This window comes from Sarcophilus harrisii, chromosome 1 (genome assembly GCF_902635505.1).
Source record: "Sarcophilus harrisii chromosome 1, mSarHar1.11, whole genome shotgun sequence".
Lineage (NCBI taxonomy): Eukaryota > Metazoa > Chordata > Mammalia > Dasyuromorphia > Dasyuridae > Sarcophilus > Sarcophilus harrisii.
Window position 1 is genome coordinate 84,465,737 of NC_045426.1, and position 21,493 is coordinate 84,487,229.

At 36.4% G+C, this 21,493-nt stretch overlaps 1 protein-coding gene across 3 annotated transcripts in view; it reads right to left on the reverse strand.

Annotated features, from left to right (window-relative positions):
• RNF123 (ring finger protein 123) overlaps positions 1–21,493 on the reverse strand; it is a 114,276-nt gene that overhangs the window by 84,845 nt on the left and 7,938 nt on the right. Inside the window, exons 2-9 of one of the 3 annotated variants that reach the window (XM_031959087.1) lie at positions 20,321–20,573; positions 19,668–19,779; positions 19,206–19,290; positions 13,846–13,925; positions 13,083–13,180; positions 12,485–12,539; positions 12,084–12,169; positions 45–131 (exon numbers count right to left, since the gene is read on the reverse strand). In XM_031959087.1, the coding sequence (XP_031814947.1) occupies positions 45–131; positions 12,084–12,169; positions 12,485–12,539; positions 13,083–13,180; positions 13,846–13,925; positions 19,206–19,290; positions 19,668–19,749 (573 nt within the window). In that variant the 5' untranslated portion in view covers positions 19,750–19,779; positions 20,321–20,573. Of the gene's footprint in view, positions 1–44; positions 132–12,083; positions 12,170–12,484; positions 12,540–13,082; positions 13,181–13,845; positions 13,926–19,205; positions 19,291–19,667; positions 19,780–20,100; positions 20,294–20,320; positions 20,574–21,493 lie in introns of those variants that run through there. The other 2 variants (XM_003762251.4, XM_031959084.1) reach the window with 2 other exon arrangements.

Below are 21,493 nucleotides of genomic sequence, written 5' to 3' on the forward strand. Positions count from 1 at the left end.
AGACCACAGTATCTACTTCCCCCAGCCTTCAGGAGGATACTCACTTTGCCATAATTAGTTGTGGTCACATTCCACTTACGCACTCTGTTACCATCGTAAGCATAAGAGTCAGGTGTGTCTCCAACTCCCTCCTGCACAGAAAAAAACAATGGAGACATGAGAGTTCCTCCTCCATTCCAAACACAACAAATACTTCTTAAGTGCTCTCTGTGTGTAGAGCACTATACTGGGTACTGGGAGAGCTACAGTTTAAATAAGACACAGGAGATCTTTCCAGGAGCATATGGGATTAGAAATGGGATAGACATCAACATGACTATAATACACAATATTACAGGATAAGTGAATTCGAGTTACAAAACAAAGTCACCAGCAAGGGAAATACACAGCACCAAGATGCAGCAGTCCCAGCTTCTGCAGTCACTGGATCTGAGTTTCAAGTACATGGAAGATGAAACGCGGGAATTCAGCTACTCCAAGAAAGCAGGCCTAGTACATAGTTGGGCAGGCCCCACCTTACCTACTACTGCTCCCTCATACAAATTCATAATGAAGTAATTGATTCCTCTCTCTCTGAAATCCAATCAGCTGACAACTCATGTGGATGCTTAGCATCATCTCTGCCCTCCCTCCCCTTCTCTGCCCTAACACAGCAGCCACCACCCTCCTTCAGCCCTCACTATTTCTTGCCTAGACTGTTCTGCATCTTATTTGTGTTGTTTACAAATTTCTTCCCTCTCTTGTCCATTCTCCACATAGCTTCTAAACTTATGTACCCAAAGCACAAGTCTCATCATCTTATTGTTTTTCTCAAGAGGCTTTGAAGTTCCTCATTGACTCAAGGATAAATACAAGGATAAACTCCTCCTAGCACTAGTTTTAACCTAGTTTTAACCCTTCAAAACCTGGATCCTACCTGTCTTTTCATGACTATTTTACATTATTCCCTTGAGGAAGCTGGGTGTAGGAAGACAGTGCTGAGCTTGGAGTTACAAAGATCTGAGTTCAAATTTGACTTCAAATAGTTAATGGCCATATGACTGCATCAAGTCACTTTGCCTTCATTTCCTCAGCTGTAAAATAGGTTAATAACAGCACCTATTTTGGGAGGCTGTTGTGAGGACCAAATATGGCCAGATTTGTAGGGCTTATATAGTGCCTGGTGCATAGGAGATGCTATCTTTTATTTATTTTTTTATTAAAGCTTTTTATTTTAATTTTTCAACATTAAACCTTGCAAAACCTTGTGTTCTAATTTCTCCCCCTTTTCTCTACCCCTCCCCCTAGATAGCAAGTATATATGTTGAACATGGTAAAAATATGCTAAATCCAATATATATATAATATTTATACAATTAGCTTACTGCACAAGAAAAATCAAATCAAAAAGGGAAAAAAAATGTGAAAGAAAATAAAATCCAAGCAAATAACAACAAAAAGAGTGAGAATATTATGTTGTGATCCACACTCAGTTTCCACAATACTCTCTCTGGGTGCAGATGGCTCTCTTCATCACAAGATCACTGGAACTGGCCTCAATCATCTCATTATTGAAAAGAGCCACATCCATCAGAGTTTATTATCACATAATCTTGTTGCCGTGTACAAAGATCTCCTGGTCCTGCTCATTTCACTTAGCATCAGTTCATGTAAGTCTCTCCAGACCTCTCTGAAATCATCCTGCTGGTCATTTCTTACAGAACAATAATATTCCATAATATTCATATGCCACAATTTATTCAGCCATTCTCCCATTGATGGGCATCCATTGTTTCCAGTTTCTTGCCACTAAAAAAAGAACTGCCACAAACATTTTTACACATGTGGGTCCTTTTCCCTCTTTTAAGATTTCTTTGGGATACAAGCCCAATAGAAACACTGTCCTTTGAGCATAGTTCCAAATTGCTTTCACAACTCCACCAACAATGTATTAGTGTCCCAGTTTTCCCTCATCCCCTCCAACATTCATTATATTTTTCTGTCATCTTAGCCAATCTGAGAGGTGTGTAGTGGTATCTCAGCTGTCTTAATTTGCATTTTGCTGATCAATAGTGATTTAGAGCAACTTTTCATATGACTAGAAATAGTTTTAATTTCTTCATCTGAAAATTGTTCATATTCTTTGACCATTTATCATTTGGAGAATGGCTTGAATTACTATAAATTTAAGTCAGTTCTCTATATATTTTAGAAATGAGGCCTTTATCAGAACTTTTGAATGTAAAAATGTTCTCCCAGTTTATTGTTTCCCTTCTAATCTTGTCTGCATTCGTTTCGTTTATACAAAAACTCTTTAATGATATAATCAAAATTAGCTACTTTTTGTTCAATAGTGATTTCCAGTTCTTTGGCCACAAATTCATTCCTTCTCCACAGATCTGAGAGATAAACTATACTTTGTTCTTCTAATTTACTTATAATAGAGGATGCTGTCTTGATGTTTATTTCCTTCCCCCCAACACTTTGCCCATCAAACACTCTCTGGTCTAGCCAAGCCCACAAATAATAGTCCATCTCCTGCCTCTGTGTGTTTGTCCTGAGTTCTCTACCCTTGTCTCTTCCTTTTAGAAAATGTGTCTCCCCTGCAGTGCCAACTCCTCACTAAGTCATTTCCAATTCCCTCAGTTAAGCTCTCTAATAACACCCCCCCCCGAAATTACTTTGCTTCCTTTTTATATCTTTTATGTTTACTTGCAAATGACATTCCCCCAAGTAGAATATAAGTATCTTCATCTGTAAGAGCAGTCACATAACCATGCCAGACCTCCATGGCTCCATCTGTAAAAGGAGGGATTGGACTGGATGAACTCTTAAGATCTCTTCCAGATCTGGATCTTTTATGGGAGGCAATATGGAGTAATGAAAGGTGCAGTAAACTCTGAGTACTGAATGTAGTCATGGAACCTGATTTCAAATCCTGCCTCTGTTAGTTCCTGCCCGATTGATCTTGGGAAAAGTTACAACTTCACATCTTCCTTGTCTATAACCCAGCTCCTTGAACTGTAGTTCAGAACTCCATATGGAATCTTATAACTGAAAATGGAAGGTGTGAAATTATGATGTGCTATCAGCAAATATTTGATTTGTATACCTATTTCATATACCTAGATAGCTGGGGTCACATAAAAATTCCTCAGGTGAAAAAAGGAAAAAAGTTTAAGAAACCCTGGTCTCTAAAATGAGGAGCTAGACTGGATGACCTTTAAAATCCCTTCCCACTCTAAAGTGATATTCCTATGGATGCCTGAATTATTCTGGCATATATCCTAGGTTATGGAAGAGGAAATTTCAAAGGATGGGTAAAATCCTGAATTAATATCTTATAAAGAAAACCTATCCAGGCAAGATTCGAAAAACTCTCAAAACTGAAAATCTGAAGACACAAAGAGAAACAATTCCTATAGATATCAATGTGGATATGCAAGGAACTTGCCAATCATCTTATGTTTGTTCAAGATATGAACAGGTTTGCAAAAGTATATAACAGACAACAAATAAAAAGATGTAGCATGGTCCTAAAAAAAACAATTAGGACCCTCAAGGCTCATCATGAGCCAAGTCTAATTAGGAAAGCTTACAGACAATTTAAAAAAGGGGGGGGGGGTCATTTCTCAGTTACAATAAGAAAAAACAAAGTACTAAGAAGAAAGAGAACTCTTGTTCAGAAATAGGGGCAAGATGATAATGGACAACATAAAGAAGGCAGAACTAACCAGCATTTACTCCCCAACTCTTCACTCTACCATAGAGAATATTTGCTTGGAAATGACAAAACACAAATGGCTAATAGAGATAAAACTCAAGATAAGCAAAGATATAGTAAGAGAGTATCTATAATTGCCCTGGATTAGTTCAAGTTACTAGACTCAAAAGAACAATATCCCAAAGTATTGAAAAAACAAAACTAAAAATCTCCAGGAAGATATAAATGTTAAACCAGTATCAGTGAGCTCTGAAAGATCAAGAAGAATGGAAGAAATGTACTATTTAAAAGGACAAAGGCTGTCACAGTTGTTTGAAAGGTTGTTAAAGACTACAAATTAATGGTCATTGAGCTTTAATTTGATTCCTTGCAAAATTCTAAAAGAGATGGTTAGTGAATATCTAAAAGCAAAAATCATTAAAAATCATTTGGTGCTAATTAAAAAATGGGAAAGTTGATCAATGGATTAGATTACGTAAACAAGGCCCAGAAGCAACTGAACATAATAGCTCAGTTTTTAATAAATTCAAGGAAATAAATTATAGTAGATAAGGACTCCCTGAGTCAATAAAAAATTTATAAAAAAAACAAACAAACCTGGAAAGTCATCTGCCAGAAATTATACAAACATCTTACACTACATATTACAGTAAATTCCAAATGGATACATAAACTAAATAGAAATGATTATTTTTTTAATTAGAGAAGGAAAGGAAATACCTTTCACAACCATGGCTAAGGATAGAATTCTTAAATAAGATTAAGATTTGATCACAAAAAATAAAATGGACAATTTCAAAGACAATAGCTGGAATAGTTTTTCATAAGTAAAATTATTTATTGTTAGAATTACCCCAAAAGGCCAAAGACAAAGGGAAAAGATCCATATGTCCAAAAATGTTTATAGCAACACATTTTGGTACAGTAAAGAACAGGAAACAAAGCTGGTATCCATCAATTCAGGGTCTGCCTGAATTAAATTGTGGTGTATTGACATAGGAAAATATTACTAGATAGAGAATTCAGAGAAGTCTGGTAAGACTTGAATGAACTGATTAGGGTGAAGTGAGGAAAACCAGAAGAATAATTTATGCAATTACCACGTTATAAAGGAAATAATTCTGAAAGACTTCAGAATTCTGATCAATAAAGTAACCTTTCAGGATATGAAAAGACTGATGATGAAACATGTTTCCTGATGATGGACTAGAAGTGCAGAATGAAATATTTTCAGACATGGCTTGAGTTTACATATGATGTGTATTGCTTATCTATACTTATTTTTTTAATAAAGAGGGTTTCTATTTTGGGGCGTAATGGTGAGTTAGTGGATAGTGTTAGATATGGAGGAAGAAAAGAGGAAAAAAGCATTAAAAATACCCAGAACATATTGTTCTTTTCTTTCTGCCTTCTTTACTCTCAAGAAAAAAAAGTTCACAGAAGCAGGGAAATAATTGTTATTATCTTGCTAAATTTAATATACTTTTTAAAAAACTGTTCATAGCAAAAGTTTACAATTATAAACAATCCTCTTTTGTTCTCTGTGTAGAAAAATGTTTGTCATTGACTAAATTCATAATAAAGGAGCAAATTTTAAATCCTAGAACATAAATTCCTAGAGAATAGATCAGGGGTCCTCAAACTATGGCCTGCGGGCCAAACGCGGCAGCTGAGGACGATTATTCCCCTCACCCAGGGCTATGAAGTTTTTTATTTTAAGGCCCACAGAACAAAGTTTTTGTTTTTACTATAATCCGGCCCTCCAACAGACTGAGGGACAGTGAACTGGCCCCCTATTTAAAAAGTTTGAGGACCCCTGGAATAGATCTTGTTTGGTAGGAACTGCTGAGAAAACTAGGAACAGTTTGGCAGAAAAAATTTAGAACAGAATCTTACATATAATACACATAATAAATACTAATTTTATATATATATAGCCTAAATATAAAAAAGTTATATCTTCATTTAAGTAGAAGAGAATAAAAGGAAATGACTTTGAAATCATAGGGGTTTTTTTTGGGGGGGGAGGAATTAAATTTTTTAAATTTGTATTGATTTTTTTGTTTTTAATATCACAGACATTTCCCAATATATCCCTACCTTATGATAAAGAAAAATAATTAGGCAAAAACTAACCAACATAGCAACCATAACTGACAACTTAAGGAACATTTTATAGTCCCCAACTCTTGAACAAAAGAAATAAAGAATGTCTCAACATCTATTCTCCAGAGCTGAAACTGATCATTACAAATAATCAATTTGCTTGCTTTACAATTTTTTTTTTTTTTGGTTTTTTCCCCCAGAAGGATTTTTTTCCCTAAAAGGAGAATCAGAAGAATAGTGGCAATTGTAAAAAAAAAAAAAAAAAACAAAAATTCTGAGTACATAAAATGTTAAAGCTTTTTTAAACCAACAAAATAGAAAAAAAAAAAATTGAGTGGAGAAAATTTTTTTGCATTAAATATTTCTGATAAGTCTAGAATTTCTAATAAAAATCCAACAATGACAAAAAAAGACCAAGAGTTATTCCTCAATAGATAAGGGCTCACTTTTCTAATCATATGAAAAAATGCTCTAAATCATTATTGAGTAGAGAAATGCAAATTAAGACAATTCTGAGATACCACTTCACACTTCTCAGATTAGCTAAGATGACAGAAAAAGATAATGAGTTGGAGGGGATGTGGGAAAACTGGGACACTAATACATTCTTGATGGAGTTGTGAACTGATCCAACCAATCTGGAGAGCAGGATCCACATGTACAAAAATGTTGTAACCGCTCTTTTTGTAGTGGAAAGAGACTGGAAAATGGATGGATGCCCATCAGTTGGAGAATGGCTAAATAAATTATAGTATATGAATGTAATGGAAAATTATTGTTCTATGAGAAATGATCAGCAAGATGATTTCTGAAAGTCCTGGAGAGACTGACATGAACTGATGCTAAATGAAGTAAGTAGAACCAAGAGATCATTGTACACAACAGCAACAAAATTATGTGATGATAAACTGATGGACATGGTGACCTAAGGGGGTCTAAGGGAACTACAAGCTTTGATATGAGTTAGCAATGCATTACATATTAGTCAAAAAAGCTAATTTTTGTACTTAAGAGAAATAAGGAATGACAACCCTATTCAATGTATTCTATTTTGGTACTATGTTTCATCTAGGATGCCATTTTGGAAAAGGACATTGATAAAATGGGAAGCATTCAGAAGAGGGTAACAAGAATGGTAAAGGGTGTTGAGTCTATGCCATAAGAGGATGGATTGAAAAAACTGAGAATGCTTAGCCTGGAGCAGACTCAAGATAGCCTTATTCAAGTTATCAAAAGGGCTTTCATGTAAAGTGATTGACTTGCTTAGTTTGGCCCCAGATGGAAGAATCAGAATTGTTACAGAGATAAACTGAGGTTTGATACTAGGGAAAACTTCCTAATAAAGCAATGGCTGAATGGAATAGATTGCCCTAGGAAGTAAATGTAGGCATTGTGGTTCTCCTTCACTCAAAGACTCCAAGCAAAAGCTGGATGACCACTTGTTGAATATATTTTGGCAAGAATTGTTTTTTCAAATATAGATTAGTCCAGATAGTTTTTGATGTCTTTCTTTCGACACTAAAATTCTGTGATTTTAGGACCTTTCAAGGCAGCCATTCCACTTTGGAAAAGCTTTAATTGTTAGAAAGTTCTTCCTTATGATAAATATACATTTGCCTCTTTGCAACTTTACCCATAAATGACAAGGCCAATCTTTTAACCATCATTTTATATGGTCAAAATTAATTGCCCTTCAGATACTTGAAGACAGAAATCCAGTACTTTGGACACCCTCCCTTCCTTTTTTTGTTGAATTTCTAACCATGCTTACAGCCTGATAAATCACATGCTACTTTAATAATGAACTTTCTCCGCTTTGGCCCATGAAATATTTTGTTTTGTGCATCTAATGAACTTAAATTTAAGTGGATGTATAATCTTTTTAGTGTCGTTATTCCCTCCAATGAAAGAACTCCCAATCTTCCTCCACATCTGGAATAATGATCTATAGCCTATAAGTCCTCTCTAGAGAATCCAACCAAGTGCTGGGAGCCTTTTTCTTAGGTCTGTTAAAAATCTAAAGTACTACTGCAGCATTCAGGTCATCTTTCTATCATCTCCAAAACCTAAAATAATGTCCAAAACACTGTAGCCTAATTAAACCTATTATTTACCTGTTCTTTGCCCTTTGCATTATTTAAAATTTTGATTATCCTCAAAGTATAGAATTTCATAATTCACAGGCAGAGAGCATCACTGGAAGAATGTTGTTAAATGGATGGGTTTTTATGTTGAGCAAAAGCCTGAGATCACTGAATAGATTATTCAATTTCCCAAATGCAATTCAATCCAATGAGTTTTTTCTATTCAACTTTGGGCCCAGTTCAATGTCCATCTGGAATGACTATCAAAAATATGTACTAATATCAGTTCATCCAGCTGAATATACAATCTGTATTTTTATCTATCTAGTTCTTTCTGGGTGGACTATTAAGTTGATCTATTTTGAATCATGACAGATTTCATTGAAGAGGTCCTGTATTATTTGAAGGCTTAATCCAATTGAGACAATATCAATGAGAGTAGAAGCATCTTCATCAACTTTAGGAATTCCTTCTTCCATTTGAACTCTGTAGATATCTTCCATGACAGAATCAAACACCTTTGGCAAGCACACATGTTCCCATTCTTTTCACTTAATATTAATAACTAGAATATGATTCAACCATATTAGATCAAGAAACTTTGTACAATGGTAAATACACATAAAAAAATACCGTGTTGTGAACTGATGCTAAGTGAAATGAGCAGAACCAGGAGATCATTATATACCTCAACAACGATACTATATGAGGATGTATTCTGATGGAAGTGGATTTCTTCGACAAAGAGAAGATCTAACTCAGTTTCAATTGATCAAGGATGGAAAGGAGCAGCTATACCCAAAGAAAGAACACTGGGAAATGAATGTAAACTATTTGCATTTTGGTTTTTCTTCCCAGGTTATTTTTTACCTTGTGAATCCAATTCTTCCTATGCAACAAGAGAACTGTTTGGTTCTGCACACATATATTGTATCTAGGATATACGGTGACATATTCAACATGTATAGGACTGCTTGCCATCTGGGGGAGGGGGTGAAGAGAGGGAGGGGAAAAGTCGGAACAGAAGTAAGTGCAAGGGATAATGTTGTAAAAAAATTACCCAGGCATGGGTTCTGTCAATAAAAAGTTATAATTAAAAAAAAAAATACCATGTTGGAGGAGACAACTTTTAAGGCAACATTTTACTCTATTAAACAAACACTTTTTTTATAATGAGCAATGGAATACCTATTACTCATATGTATAACTGAAAATATGGTATTACTCTTGCCAATGGTGTTATAAGGATTTTACAGCTATAAGTTTATAGGCATATGAGCTGCTAGCTATTTATATATATTCTCCTATTTGCCTTTTTTGGGGAGGGCTAATATTATTGTCTGTGATTTTCCTCTTACCTCCAATTATTTGGCATCTTCCCCTTTCAAATATCTTCAAAAATCAAACCTTTAATATTTTCAAAACTATCCTCTTACAGTTTTCTTCCCTATTTAGTATTTGGTTTGCATTGGGGCTACTCTCAATTTTAATTTATTTGTTCTTTGATACATTTTGTTTTTATGCATATCCTACAAACCTCTCCTCAAAGTATATCTCCCAAAATAGCTAAGCAAAAATGCCTAAATATGGTTGTGACTGATAATGTAGATCAATTTCCACCTTCATAAGATTCATAAACTTTAATAATTGGTATCAATGTCATCCATTATATTTGACCCATATTGAATGTTTTTATCTGCATTGTTGTAGTCACTGGACATATTGTTCTTTTCTTTCTGCCTTCTTTACTGTCAAGTTCATTTAAAAGTGCTATTTCCACTTTTTCTTATAGATCATCAGAAACTAAGGTATTGAGTTTAAAGATGATGGGCTCACTGTCTTAGATGATAAAAATAAATCACTAGAGAAATGTTGGCAGATTTGGTGCATTTTCTGTACTATTTATTGTTTTTTCGGTTTTACCTAGAAATGCTTTTGGGATGATTTGGATGTTCAGAGACTGATTTTTTTCCTTCCTCTGTACATCCTTATTATATCAGATGGTACTCACTAACATTCTCCTCTATAACATTCTGTCAACATTTACATTCTAAATTAGGCTGTCCTTGGCTACCACGTCCGTCCTCGTAGTCAGAAAATCAAGTTTCTGCTGGCTGACTGTTGTGGTTACTCAAATTGATTAAGCTCCTATAGGTAAAAGCAATGGTCATCACCATTATCTGTTCCATTATCTAGTTTTAATTTCTGAGTAGTTATACCTTGTTGAAGAGAAGTGACAAGGGATGGAAGAAAGAGATGAACTTAGAATCAGAAAGAAAATCCTGTTTCTCACACCTTCTAGCTATATGACCATAAGCAAGTACTCATCTCTCTGATCCTATTTCCTGATCTTCCTCACAGCAATGTGCAAATAAAATAATGTATAGAAAGTGTTGAAAAATTCTAAATCAATGGCTAATTTTTTAATAGGCAAGGATAGAGCTGTTATAATTGCTAAGAGTTTCTTGTGGTTTGGTGTAAATTCTAATCTGCTCTAACTACACAACAAACTAATTGCACACAGCTGATTCAAAAATGCCTTTCACACTAATAACTAGTCATTTCCTATCTATTAAGATTACTCATTTTTTGTAGTATGGTTTAGTGCTTGCTATGTTCAATACCCTCCAACTCTTATCTTGAAGAAAGTAACGATAATAACAATAGTTACTATTTATATAGTGCTTACTATTTACCAGGCATTGTGCTAAATGCTTTATAATTATTATCTTATTTGATCCTCATAACAACCCTTGGGATAGGGATAATAGCATTCTACACATAAATATGCACAATATATAGACAGAAGGCTTCTGAATATTCTACAAGCCTTTTGCTTTTTTGTTTCTTAATCTAATATTCATTTCAGCAACATATATTCTAATGAATTTTTCACCATTCTCCCTTATGTACATCTTCATGATGAAGTCTTCTGGTATCAATGTATACAATGACTTCATTTTAGAAAACATTTTTGAATTTTTCATAGATTATCTTCAAAGTGCTCTCTTGGCTAATGTTCATCAAGAGCAGCACTGAAAGTAAGATGAAAGTGTCCAGAAAATTATATACCTCTGGGTACACAATGAACTCACTTCTGCCAACTCATCTGTCTCTCCAAGAAGAACCTGCAAGCCATCTTCCATTTAAGCATCTTGCATCTTCTAGTTTCATTTATAGAAAAAAAAAAAAGTCAACACTGATGTGGTCCAGTTCCTCTGGTAATCTATTGACTGGACAAGGTTCTTAGACCAAGAATTAAGATTTAATATTTGTAGATTGTCTAAAAACTGATTTTGAGAATTCCGTGCTTCTTTTTAGGTCACTCTGCTATTATCATTGCAAAAGCAATAGCATGATTCATAAAACTATGGAACACTTTGTATGTGGTTTGTTTTGTGGGTTTCCATGGCCAAAGAATTCATTATCCAATAGTCAACTTACTGGGGAAGACTCTCTCCATATTAACTAATCTGGTTTTCATACAGATAACAAAGTTTACTACTATGACTATACTCACTTTTTCTAGCTTAATAAGACCTGTCTCAGGTTCTATTAACCTGACAAAGGCTTTGAGAATGCTTTGGAATCTACTCCAAAGTTAAGATGAAGCATCAGAATAAGACTTTTTTTCCTTATTTATCATATAATATGATTATTTATGTGGTATAATGGACAGAGTGTCTGGCTTGGAGTCTAAAAGACTCACCCTCCTAAGTTCAAACCAGATACTTACTAGCTGTGTATCCCTGGCAAATCATTTAATCCTATTTGCCTCTGCTTCCTCACCTATAAAATGAACTGGAGAAGGAAATGACAAACCATTCCACTATATCTGCCAATAAAACACCTAATACGGTCACCAAGAGTTAGGACTGAAATGACTGAACAACAATAGTTATTTATATATGTACCATATCCTTGAAATTCCATGAGGAGAGGGACTAGGTTTTATTTCCACTTAGCTTTCTATATCCTATGGAAGTCCACACAAGACTTGATTAATAAATGGTTATTGTATCATATAATATTGTGGTTTGATGTAAATATATATATATATATATATATATATATATATACACACACACTATATTCTCACAGACTGATCCAGCCCTAGCAAGAAAAATAGCAGAGTGAAGTCTTACAGAACAAGGTAAAAGGTTAAATACAAGCATTCCAGCATAACATACCTCCTGGTTAAATCGACAATTGAGGGTGCACCAGCCGATTTGCATGAGCCCCTGGGAGGAGATGAGCACCTCATAGATCCATTTCCCTGGAAAGAAGTCAAACACAAGTTGATTTGTTACTAAGGAGCTACTAAGAATCTCACCACACTGCACTGAAAAAGACTTTGTTTTTTTTCTTGGCAAGCCTCTCTCCATAGAGGCTGCAAGATGCTTTCAGGTCTTACCTCCTCCCCACTGAGATCTTCACTAAGCCCACACTAGCACATAGTATCTAAATCCCCAAAAGGTCCCAGAAAAATCAGCAAACAGGACAGGAAAACCCTTAACTTTCTCTGTAAAAGGAGATACCATAAAAGTTCCCTTCCCCTTCACATTACCCCCAACCAGCTAATAGTACTTACCTTTATATACACAGGTGGTGGCTCGGATGGAGCCGAAGTTACTGTGTCCAATAACCTAGATCAAGGAAGAAAAGGGATTTAAAAGCTCAGGATAAATCCCTAGATATACTATATGTATTCCCTTCTGTAACAGATAGTAATTGTTCCCTTTCAGAACTATTTAAATAAGAGAAGCAAAAAGTCTCTTTTGAACTTTTGGACAAGGGAAAGAATGTCAAAACAGCATCTTAATGAGATCTGGTCAAAGTTCTCATGTTATTCCTTCCCTTAATCACTATGCTCAAGAATAGCACAGAGATATAGCCAGGCCCCTCAAGACTAAAGGAGGATTAGAATTACTGTGCAACTTCAATGTTTGTTTCACCACTTTCTTCAGAGTGGTCAAAACCCTGAAAGGTTGACTCAGTTCTCCTGTACAAACTATCAAGTTACATGCACCTTGCCCAGATGAATCACAGACTTAAGTTATGAATGTCAAAATCTAAGCATCAAGTTGTAACATGGCACAAGTTATCTTAGCCATTACCTAATGATTTCCACAACTGTGAGACCCTAATTAGTCCTCCCTAACATTGATGGAGGTTACCCACAAACTCACACCAAGAAGGTCGTCATCCACCAGGAGTAGCCCCTCAAAGCCACTCGTGTGATCCAGGACCACAGTGGATGGCCCAAGCCGCCCTTCTACAGTCTGTTCTGAAACAGAAAAGAAATGGGAATCAGCTGAAATCATTTGGAGCAAAACCAAAGGTCCCAAAAAGCAGGAGATTGAGTTGTGCCAACAGCGAGAAGTTTCTCTCTTGTGGTAGTCACAAAACAACTCACCTGATGGATTAAAATCAGATTGACATTCTTAGAATGAGTTTCAAAGCCTCGACTTTTCACAAGGAAATCAGTATATGATGAGTTCACCTAGTTAGATTACAGAAATATTCCCAGCCTGGGCTTCCTCCCTAAATCTAAGAACATTCAAAATGTCTGTAAAGAGCTTCCATTATTTCGACCTCTCTGAAAAGCCCCAAAGCCCTGAGGTCTGCCAAATAAGAAAGAAGCTAGAAAAGGAACATCTTGAACTGAGAAAGATCCAGGTCTGTTTTGAAGGGTCTTTGTGGAGAAAGAGAAAGTTTCAAAAGGCAAGTACTAACCATTCCATAAATCCTGGGATCCCACATTAGGGGAATAAGATAGATATACTAGCATTTTGCTCATAAGAGATTCCAGGCCCTGCAGTTTCCTGGCTCTTGCTCCATTCAAAAAGCCCCCATTAACTCTCTGACTATAAAATAGTGCAAAACACTGGTTCACAACCATCACCACCACCACAAAAGTATGGGTTTCAGCCCCTTAGGAATACTCTCTACCTTCACTCTCTTCAGCCTCATCATCCTCCTTCAGCAGCTGGTCCAGATGCTCCTGAAGATTCTGAAAGGACAGAGGTTTTCTGGAAAAAAGAGAGTAAGAAGGAGACTCATTTCATCTATCCCAAGTAATTGGGGTTTATTGAGTTGCAAGGATTTAGGCATGCCTAACCATATATTCTTAACCCTGAAAAAGCCACAAAATATCAATGACAGTTAAATAAACCAACGTTATTTTCTTCTAATGAAGCTACATATCCTGGTGCTACAGGATGTGGCCCTGGCAAGCTAGCACTGAACTGGGTGGATGAAGAGAGATGGCAACAAGTCCCAGAGAAATACAAACAGAATCTCAAAATATCTGTTAGAAGAGATCTTAAAGGTCATGTAATACAACTTATAAATTTAGGTCTGATGGAAGACAAAGTTCCTAACAGCTGTAGAGTAAGGTTCTGTAGGAGACACTGAGTTCCCTCTTATTGAAGATCTCTAAAAAATAAAAATAAAAAAGCAAGAGAGCCAATGTCTATTTGTCAAGGATGTTGTGGAGGAGATTCTTGTTTAGATACCAGGCTGGACTAACAAGTGTCTGAACTACTCCCAAAAGAGAGATCAAGAAGAACAGGAAGCTAGATTCTTGCTAGGTCACTCATTAAATCCCATATCTAAAATCAGGAAATTCTATTTACATATATAAGCAATACTTCTCATGTAAGTTAAGCCCCACTCCTCTAAGAAGTGTAAATGTCATTTGAATCTTTAACTGTGGATAGATATATAAAGATAGTAGAAGAACTGCAAATATCTCTCCCTACCACTTGCCCCACTCTTTTCTTCACTCAATCCCAGAAGAAATAGAAGCTGTGATGAAAAGAGCCATCTACACACAGAGAGAGGGCTGTGGGGACTGAGTGTGGATCACAACAAAGCATTTTCACTCTTTTTGTTATTGTTTGCTTGTATTTTGTTTTCTCTCATATTTTTTTTTTCCTTTTTTGATCTGATTTTTCTTATGCAGCAAGATAATTGTATAAATATGTATATTATATATATAATATATATATATATAACATATATTTTAACATATTTAACATATATTGAATTACTTGCCATCTAGGGGAGGGGGTGAAGAGAAGGGGGAGAAAAATTGGAACGCAAGGTTTTGCAAAGGTTAATGTTGAAAAATTATCCATGCATATGTTTTCAAAATAAAAAACTTTAATAAAAATAGAAAAAAAGAAAAATGTCCTCCTAACCCTTAGCTACCATGTACCATCCTACTGCTTGTGTTAATCTTAAATGTTAAAGGCAGATATGCAGAATGTCATCAAGAATTCCTTATCCCAGGACAAAGATAATTTCTGTCTTCCCTTCTGTCCAGTGTAACCTTAACTCATCTCAAATTGTAAGGTCTTGGTGTTATTTTTAGCTGTCCTGGCTGCTCTGACATGAGCTCAGTACCTAAGAATAGAGGAAGGAATGTAACCTTAGCAGGGCTCAGGCAATGTACTCCTAGGCATCCTTCCTCCAACCAATTCTCCACAAGGCCCAAGGACCCATCACCAGTCATTCTAGACTTATTGCCAGCCCAGCAATGACAGATACCTATCTGTAATTCATCTAAATCCCATCTGACCTGGCCTCATCAAACAGGAAAACCTGCCTGCAGCACACTCTTTTTTTTTTTTTTTTAAATAGCCTTTTATTTACAGGATATATACATGGGTAACTTTACAGCATTAACAATTGCCAAACCTCTTGTTCCAATTTTTCACCTCTTACCCCCCCCACCCCCTCCCCCAGATGGCAGGATGACCAGTAGATGTTAAGTACATTAAAATATAAATTAGATACACAATAAGTATACATGACCAAAACATTATTTTGCTGTACAAAAAGAATCAGACTCTGAATTATTGTACAATTAGCTTGTGAAGGAAATCAAAAATGCATGTGTGCATAAATATAGGGATTGGGAATTCAATGTAATGGTTTTTAGTCATCTCCCAGAGTTCTTTTTCTGGGTATAGCTAGTTCAGTTCATTACTGCTCCATTAGAAATGATTTGGTTGATCTCGTTGCTGAGGATGGCCTGATCCATCAGAACTGGTCATCATCTAGTATTGTTGTTGAAGTATATAATGATCTCCTGGTCCTGCTCATTTCACTCAGCATCAGTTCGTGTAAGTCTCTCCAGGCCTTTCTGAAATCATCCTGTTGGTCATTTCTTACAGAACAGTAATATTCCATAATTTTCATATACCACAATTTATTCAGCCATTCTCCAACTGATGGACATCCATTCAGTTTCCAGTTTCTAGCCACTACAAAAAGGGCTGCCAGGTCCCTTTCCCTTCTTTATAATCTCTTTGGGATATAATCCCAGTAGTAACACTGCTGGATCAAAGGGTATGCACAGTTTGATAACTTTTTGAGCATAGTTCCAAACTACTCTCCAAAATGGTTGGATTCGTTCACAACTCCACCAACAATGCATCAATGTCCCAGTTTTCCCGCATCCCCTCCAACAATCATCATTATTTTTTCCTGTCATCTTAGCCAATCTGACAGGTGTGTAGTGGTATCTTAGAGTTGTCTTAATTTGCATTTCTCTGATTAATAATGACTTGGAGCATCTTTTCATATGACTAGAAATAGTTTCAATTTCTTCATCTGAGAATTGTCTGTTCATATCCTTTGACCATTTTTCAATTGGAGAATGGCTTGATTTTTTATAAATTAGAGTTAATTCTCTATATATTTTGGAAATGAGGCCTTTATCAGAACCTTTGACTGTAAAAATATTTTCCCAGTTTATTGCTTCCCTTCTAATCTTGTCTGCATTAGTTTTGTTTGTACAAAAACTTTTCAGTTTGGTATAATCGAAATTTTCTATTTTGTGATCAGTAATGATCTCTAGTTCTGCTTTGGTCATAAAGACCTTCCCCTTCCACAGGTCTGAGAGGTAAACTATCCTGTGTTCCTCTAATTTATTAATAATTTCATTCTTTATGCCTAGGTCATGAACCCATTTTGATCTTATCTTGGTGTATGGTGTTAAGTGTGGATCAATGCCTAGTTTCTTCCATATCAGTTTCCAATTTTCCCAGCAATTTTTATCAAACAGTAAGTTCTTATCCCAAAAGCTGGGGTCTTTGGGTTTGTCAAAGACTAGGTTGCTATATTTGTTGACTGTTTTATCCCTTGAACCTAACCTATTCCACTGATCAACTAATCTATTCCTTAGCCAATACCAAATAGTTTTGGTAACTGCTGCTCTATAATATAATTTTAGATCTGGTGCAGCTAAGCCACCTTCATTTGATTTTTTTTTTCATTAACTCCCTTGAAATTCTTGACCTTTTGTTTTTCCATATGAACTTTGTTGTTATTTTTTCTAGGTCATTAAAATAGTTTTTTGGGAGTCTGATTGGTATAGCGCTAAATAAATAGATTAGTTTAGGTAATATTGTCATCTTTATTATTATATTTGCTCGCCCTATCCAAGAGCATTTAATATTTTTCCAATTGGTTAGATCAGACTTAATTTGTGTGAAAAGTGGTCTGTAATTTTGCTCATAAAGTTTCTGATTTTCCCTTGGCAGATAGATTCCTAAATATTTTATATTATCAGTAGTTACTTTAAATGGAATTTCTCTTTGTAACTCCTGCCGCACACTCTTGGGCGATCCTTTCCTACCACAGTTTTCATCCAATTACCCTTTTATTGCTAAAGCAAAGGGAGGACTGTGAGATGGGGAACAATTCTCTCTATCTGAATAGTATCCCCAGCATGAGGCAATAGAAAGGCTTTGGACCCAGTAGGGCAGAGCTTCCTCCTGTAGCTTACTTCCATTACCCAGGAACGAAGCCATAGGAGAAAGTTGGGTGTGATGTCTCTATAGTAATTTCCCAGGTGCCATGGCTCTCAGGTCCTGAAGCTATTACATCCCTAATGCTGGGGTGGGGGGGTGAGGGGGGGGAAATAGCAATGATTACCAGTTAGGACTACTACTCACCTATCCACTTGTGAGGTGTAACAGGTAGCTCACTTTAAATAAACCCAATCATGGAAAGTCTACGCTCTTCATGCATAGGAATTCACTTTCCAAAAGGACTGCTCAACTGAAAATATCTCTACTTCCTCAAACTTAACTAAAGCACTCTGTCTCTATTCTTTTTCCTCCATAACTTTCTCTTTTGCATCATGTGTGCATGCACTTTACCCACCTTCACCCTCAGGAGATTTTAAGTTTCTCAAGAGCAGGAACAATGTAATTTATCTTGATCTCCAGCACTAAACAGATAACAAGCTTAAAAATTGCTGTTGAATTGAAAAAGATTCTCCATTTTCCCAAAAACTTCACCACAAGACTCCTTTAAATCATAGTATACCATAGGACAAATAGGATTAGACTTCAAGTCAGGAGAATTAGGATGGAGTCCTGGCTCTGGCAATAGTTCCATCCCTTTGAGTTCTTGAACAAATTACTATTTTTCCCTCTGAGCCTCAGCTTCCTCATCTGAAAACCCCCTAAAGTATCTACCTAAATGGAGAAAATGAAATTCATGTACATTAAGTACCTAATGGAGGTTACCCACAAACTCATTCAAATACTCATACAAATCATGTCATTTCACAAAAATAAGACAATAATAGTTTATCAGTAAATACCTATCAAGACAGTTATCCACTCACAAGAAGCTCTTGGGAAACAGCTTGAGAACAAGAGGTCCCCTGTGATTCTGGCTGGCATTTTGACCACACGGTAAGCCTTAGATGCTATGCTATCTCCAGGGCCCAGCTTTTTGGGAACACCTGCCCTGATCCCCTAGGCTACAATGACCTTTCTTTCCACAAGCTCCCAACACACTTGAGGACTGTCCCATTCATTGAACACTTATTTAGACTGCACTGTCCTGCATTATTCATCTTTTCACAGTGGGCATGCCTGATTGGCCTATACAGACCACAAATTTAGAAGAAGGTAGAGAATGTATTGTATATTATATTAACCTAAATTAAATGAATGCCAACCTTTTTTCTCCCTTTCCATCTGGCTAAACCAGCCTAAAATGGTGTCCTTTTTCAATATCTACCTATATATTGCTTTTCATTTCAGAAAGATCTCATTTTATACAACCCATATTCATTAATGACCTATATACACACCAATAATTCACATACCTTTCTGTATTCTCGAGAGTGTCTATTATAAAGCTCTGCACATAGAAAATGATGAATATGTATTCGTTATTTGTTAATGACAACTCCACCCTCAAAAGGATAGGTACTAAGAGGAAAAACACCTCTGGTATAATATCACCTCAAACCACCCCTGGACTTAATAGAGAAAAGATACCTGCTAGCAGTGGTAGAAGGGATCTGGTCTGGGCTGGGAAAGATACGCTGTAGGTAGTCATCCAGTAACTTTTCATTGACAATACCTGTAAGCACATGAAGTCAAATAGGGGAAAAACAAGGAAATTGAAGTCACTATGGTTAACAAGTCAACTGCATAGTAATTTAGGCTAGTCACTCCCCAGCTGAGCTAAGGGAATACTAAGGAAAGTTAGTTACATTTTGAAGAATGGAGTAAGAATTTCAGCAAGTTATATAACACATTGCCATTGGAGAAAAAGGAAAACATTGTCAATGGATTGTTATTAGGTACCGGTGGGCTAATTTATACAATTCTAGGCCTTTTGCTTCTCTTCCCCAAAACTTTTTCAGCCTAAAAATTAATCATTGTTGGCAATGTGGTAAACAAGTACTGGGAGTCCTTCCTACACAGCCTCCTCTGTTCCTTGCTCAGAACTCCCACCTGTGACTTTGGGCTTCTCAGAATCAGAAGTCAGTCTATAACTCTTTTGGGAGAAAGATGTGCCTGCCCCCTTTGACGTCATTCTTCATTTCTCAGTGAACAGTCAGTGATCCTGAGGATGGGAACACAAAACATAGATTTTCACATACAATTACTATAACCTCAATGTGTTTTGCTTAACTATACTTATCTGTTACAAAGGAGAATTTTCAGATTGAGGTGGGGGAGTTGGAGAATGAGAGGGAAGAAAGGGTGTAAGTGTCATATGGGGGTTGAGTATAAGGATAGTGAAGTAAAAAAACAAAGTAAGGAGCATCAGAGTAACATTTTTAAAGTTCACAGATTAGAGCTGAAAGATCTCCAAAAGGGATTAAAGATAAACAAGGAGGCACTGGCACTACCATGTTATACTTTCAAACAAAAAGCTGCTCACAATAGATTCATGATTTTCTTGACAATCCTCTTTTTCTGGTACATGGAAATGCTCTGTCAGTTCTTAAAAACTGCAGAGGCTGCTTGCAAATGGCAGCAAGAGCATGTGCTGCCCAAACATGAGCCCAAGTCTCCTGGACCTCAGCGTCACTCGTGCTCTGTGTATTCTCTCCCAAGCATAATGGACTCAACAGTGATGGGAAAAGATGGACTTTCCAAACCTAGGGACTGCCTTGGCAGGTCAGGGACTCCTGGCTTGCTCAGTCAGTGCTGGCCATCCTGTTGGAGCTACAACTTCCTGCAGGACATGTCCGCCCTTGGGGCTGGCTGGAAGAGGGAGTCCTAGGCCAGGCTGCTCAGAGATTGGAGACAAGGTGACGGCACAATGTTTTCTGCTTTCAATATTTGTCAGAGCCAACTTCTGAGTCTTTTTGTGTTGGAAGCATTTCTTTTGTGGTAAAGGAAATAGCTATTCTGTTAAAAAGAGAAAAAGACAAGGGGAAAGGGTCCTTGCTGCTGTTCCACTGAAACAGTATAAAAAGAGGAAAAAGGAAAGCTAGGACACAGGTCTGACATTGTCTCAGTGATCTCATCAGCTCCCAAGAGAAGATTATTCCCAAATATATATCTCTGTATATATAGACAAATAGCCAACCCTACTTTCTCTCCACGGTGACAGTCCCATATCATCAAATATCTCCTAGCCATTTCAAGCTGGATGTTCTTTAAGTTTTTTAAACTCAACGTGTCCAAAACAAAACTCAGTATCTTTCTCACATAACTCAACCCTATTCCCAATGTCCCTCTTTTTGTTTAGGGCACCTCAATCCTTCCAATCTCGCAGATATACAGGATTAGAGTCATCCTCAACTCCCCCACACCTGGAATACTCCCCCACCTCACCTCTACCTCTTAAAATTCTAGTTTTCCCCAAAGCTCAGCTTAAGAGACACCTTCTACCTAAGACCTTTCCTAATTCCCCAAATAGAATATAAAACTATATGAGGGCAGAGACCATTTCAGTTTTATTTCTGCAGAGTACCTACGGCAAATGTTTGATAAGTAACAGTATTACTACCTCCGTATATACCCAGAAGCAGATTCTCTAGTCAAAGGGTATAAACAATTTAGTGACTTTTATTGCCTAATCACAAATTCATTTCCAGAATAGCCAGCCCAATTCAAACCAACACTCTATTAGTGTGTCTGTCTTTCCAGTCTCTCCAACCTGAATTATTTCTGTGATTAATAATTTAACATAGTTTTTTTTTTCTTCCCTTTTTACCTGTTTATGCTTCTCTTGAGTTATATTTGGAGACCAAATTTTCTGTTCAACTCTGATCTTTTCATCAAAAAATAATTGAAAATCCCCTATTTCATTGAATATCCATTTT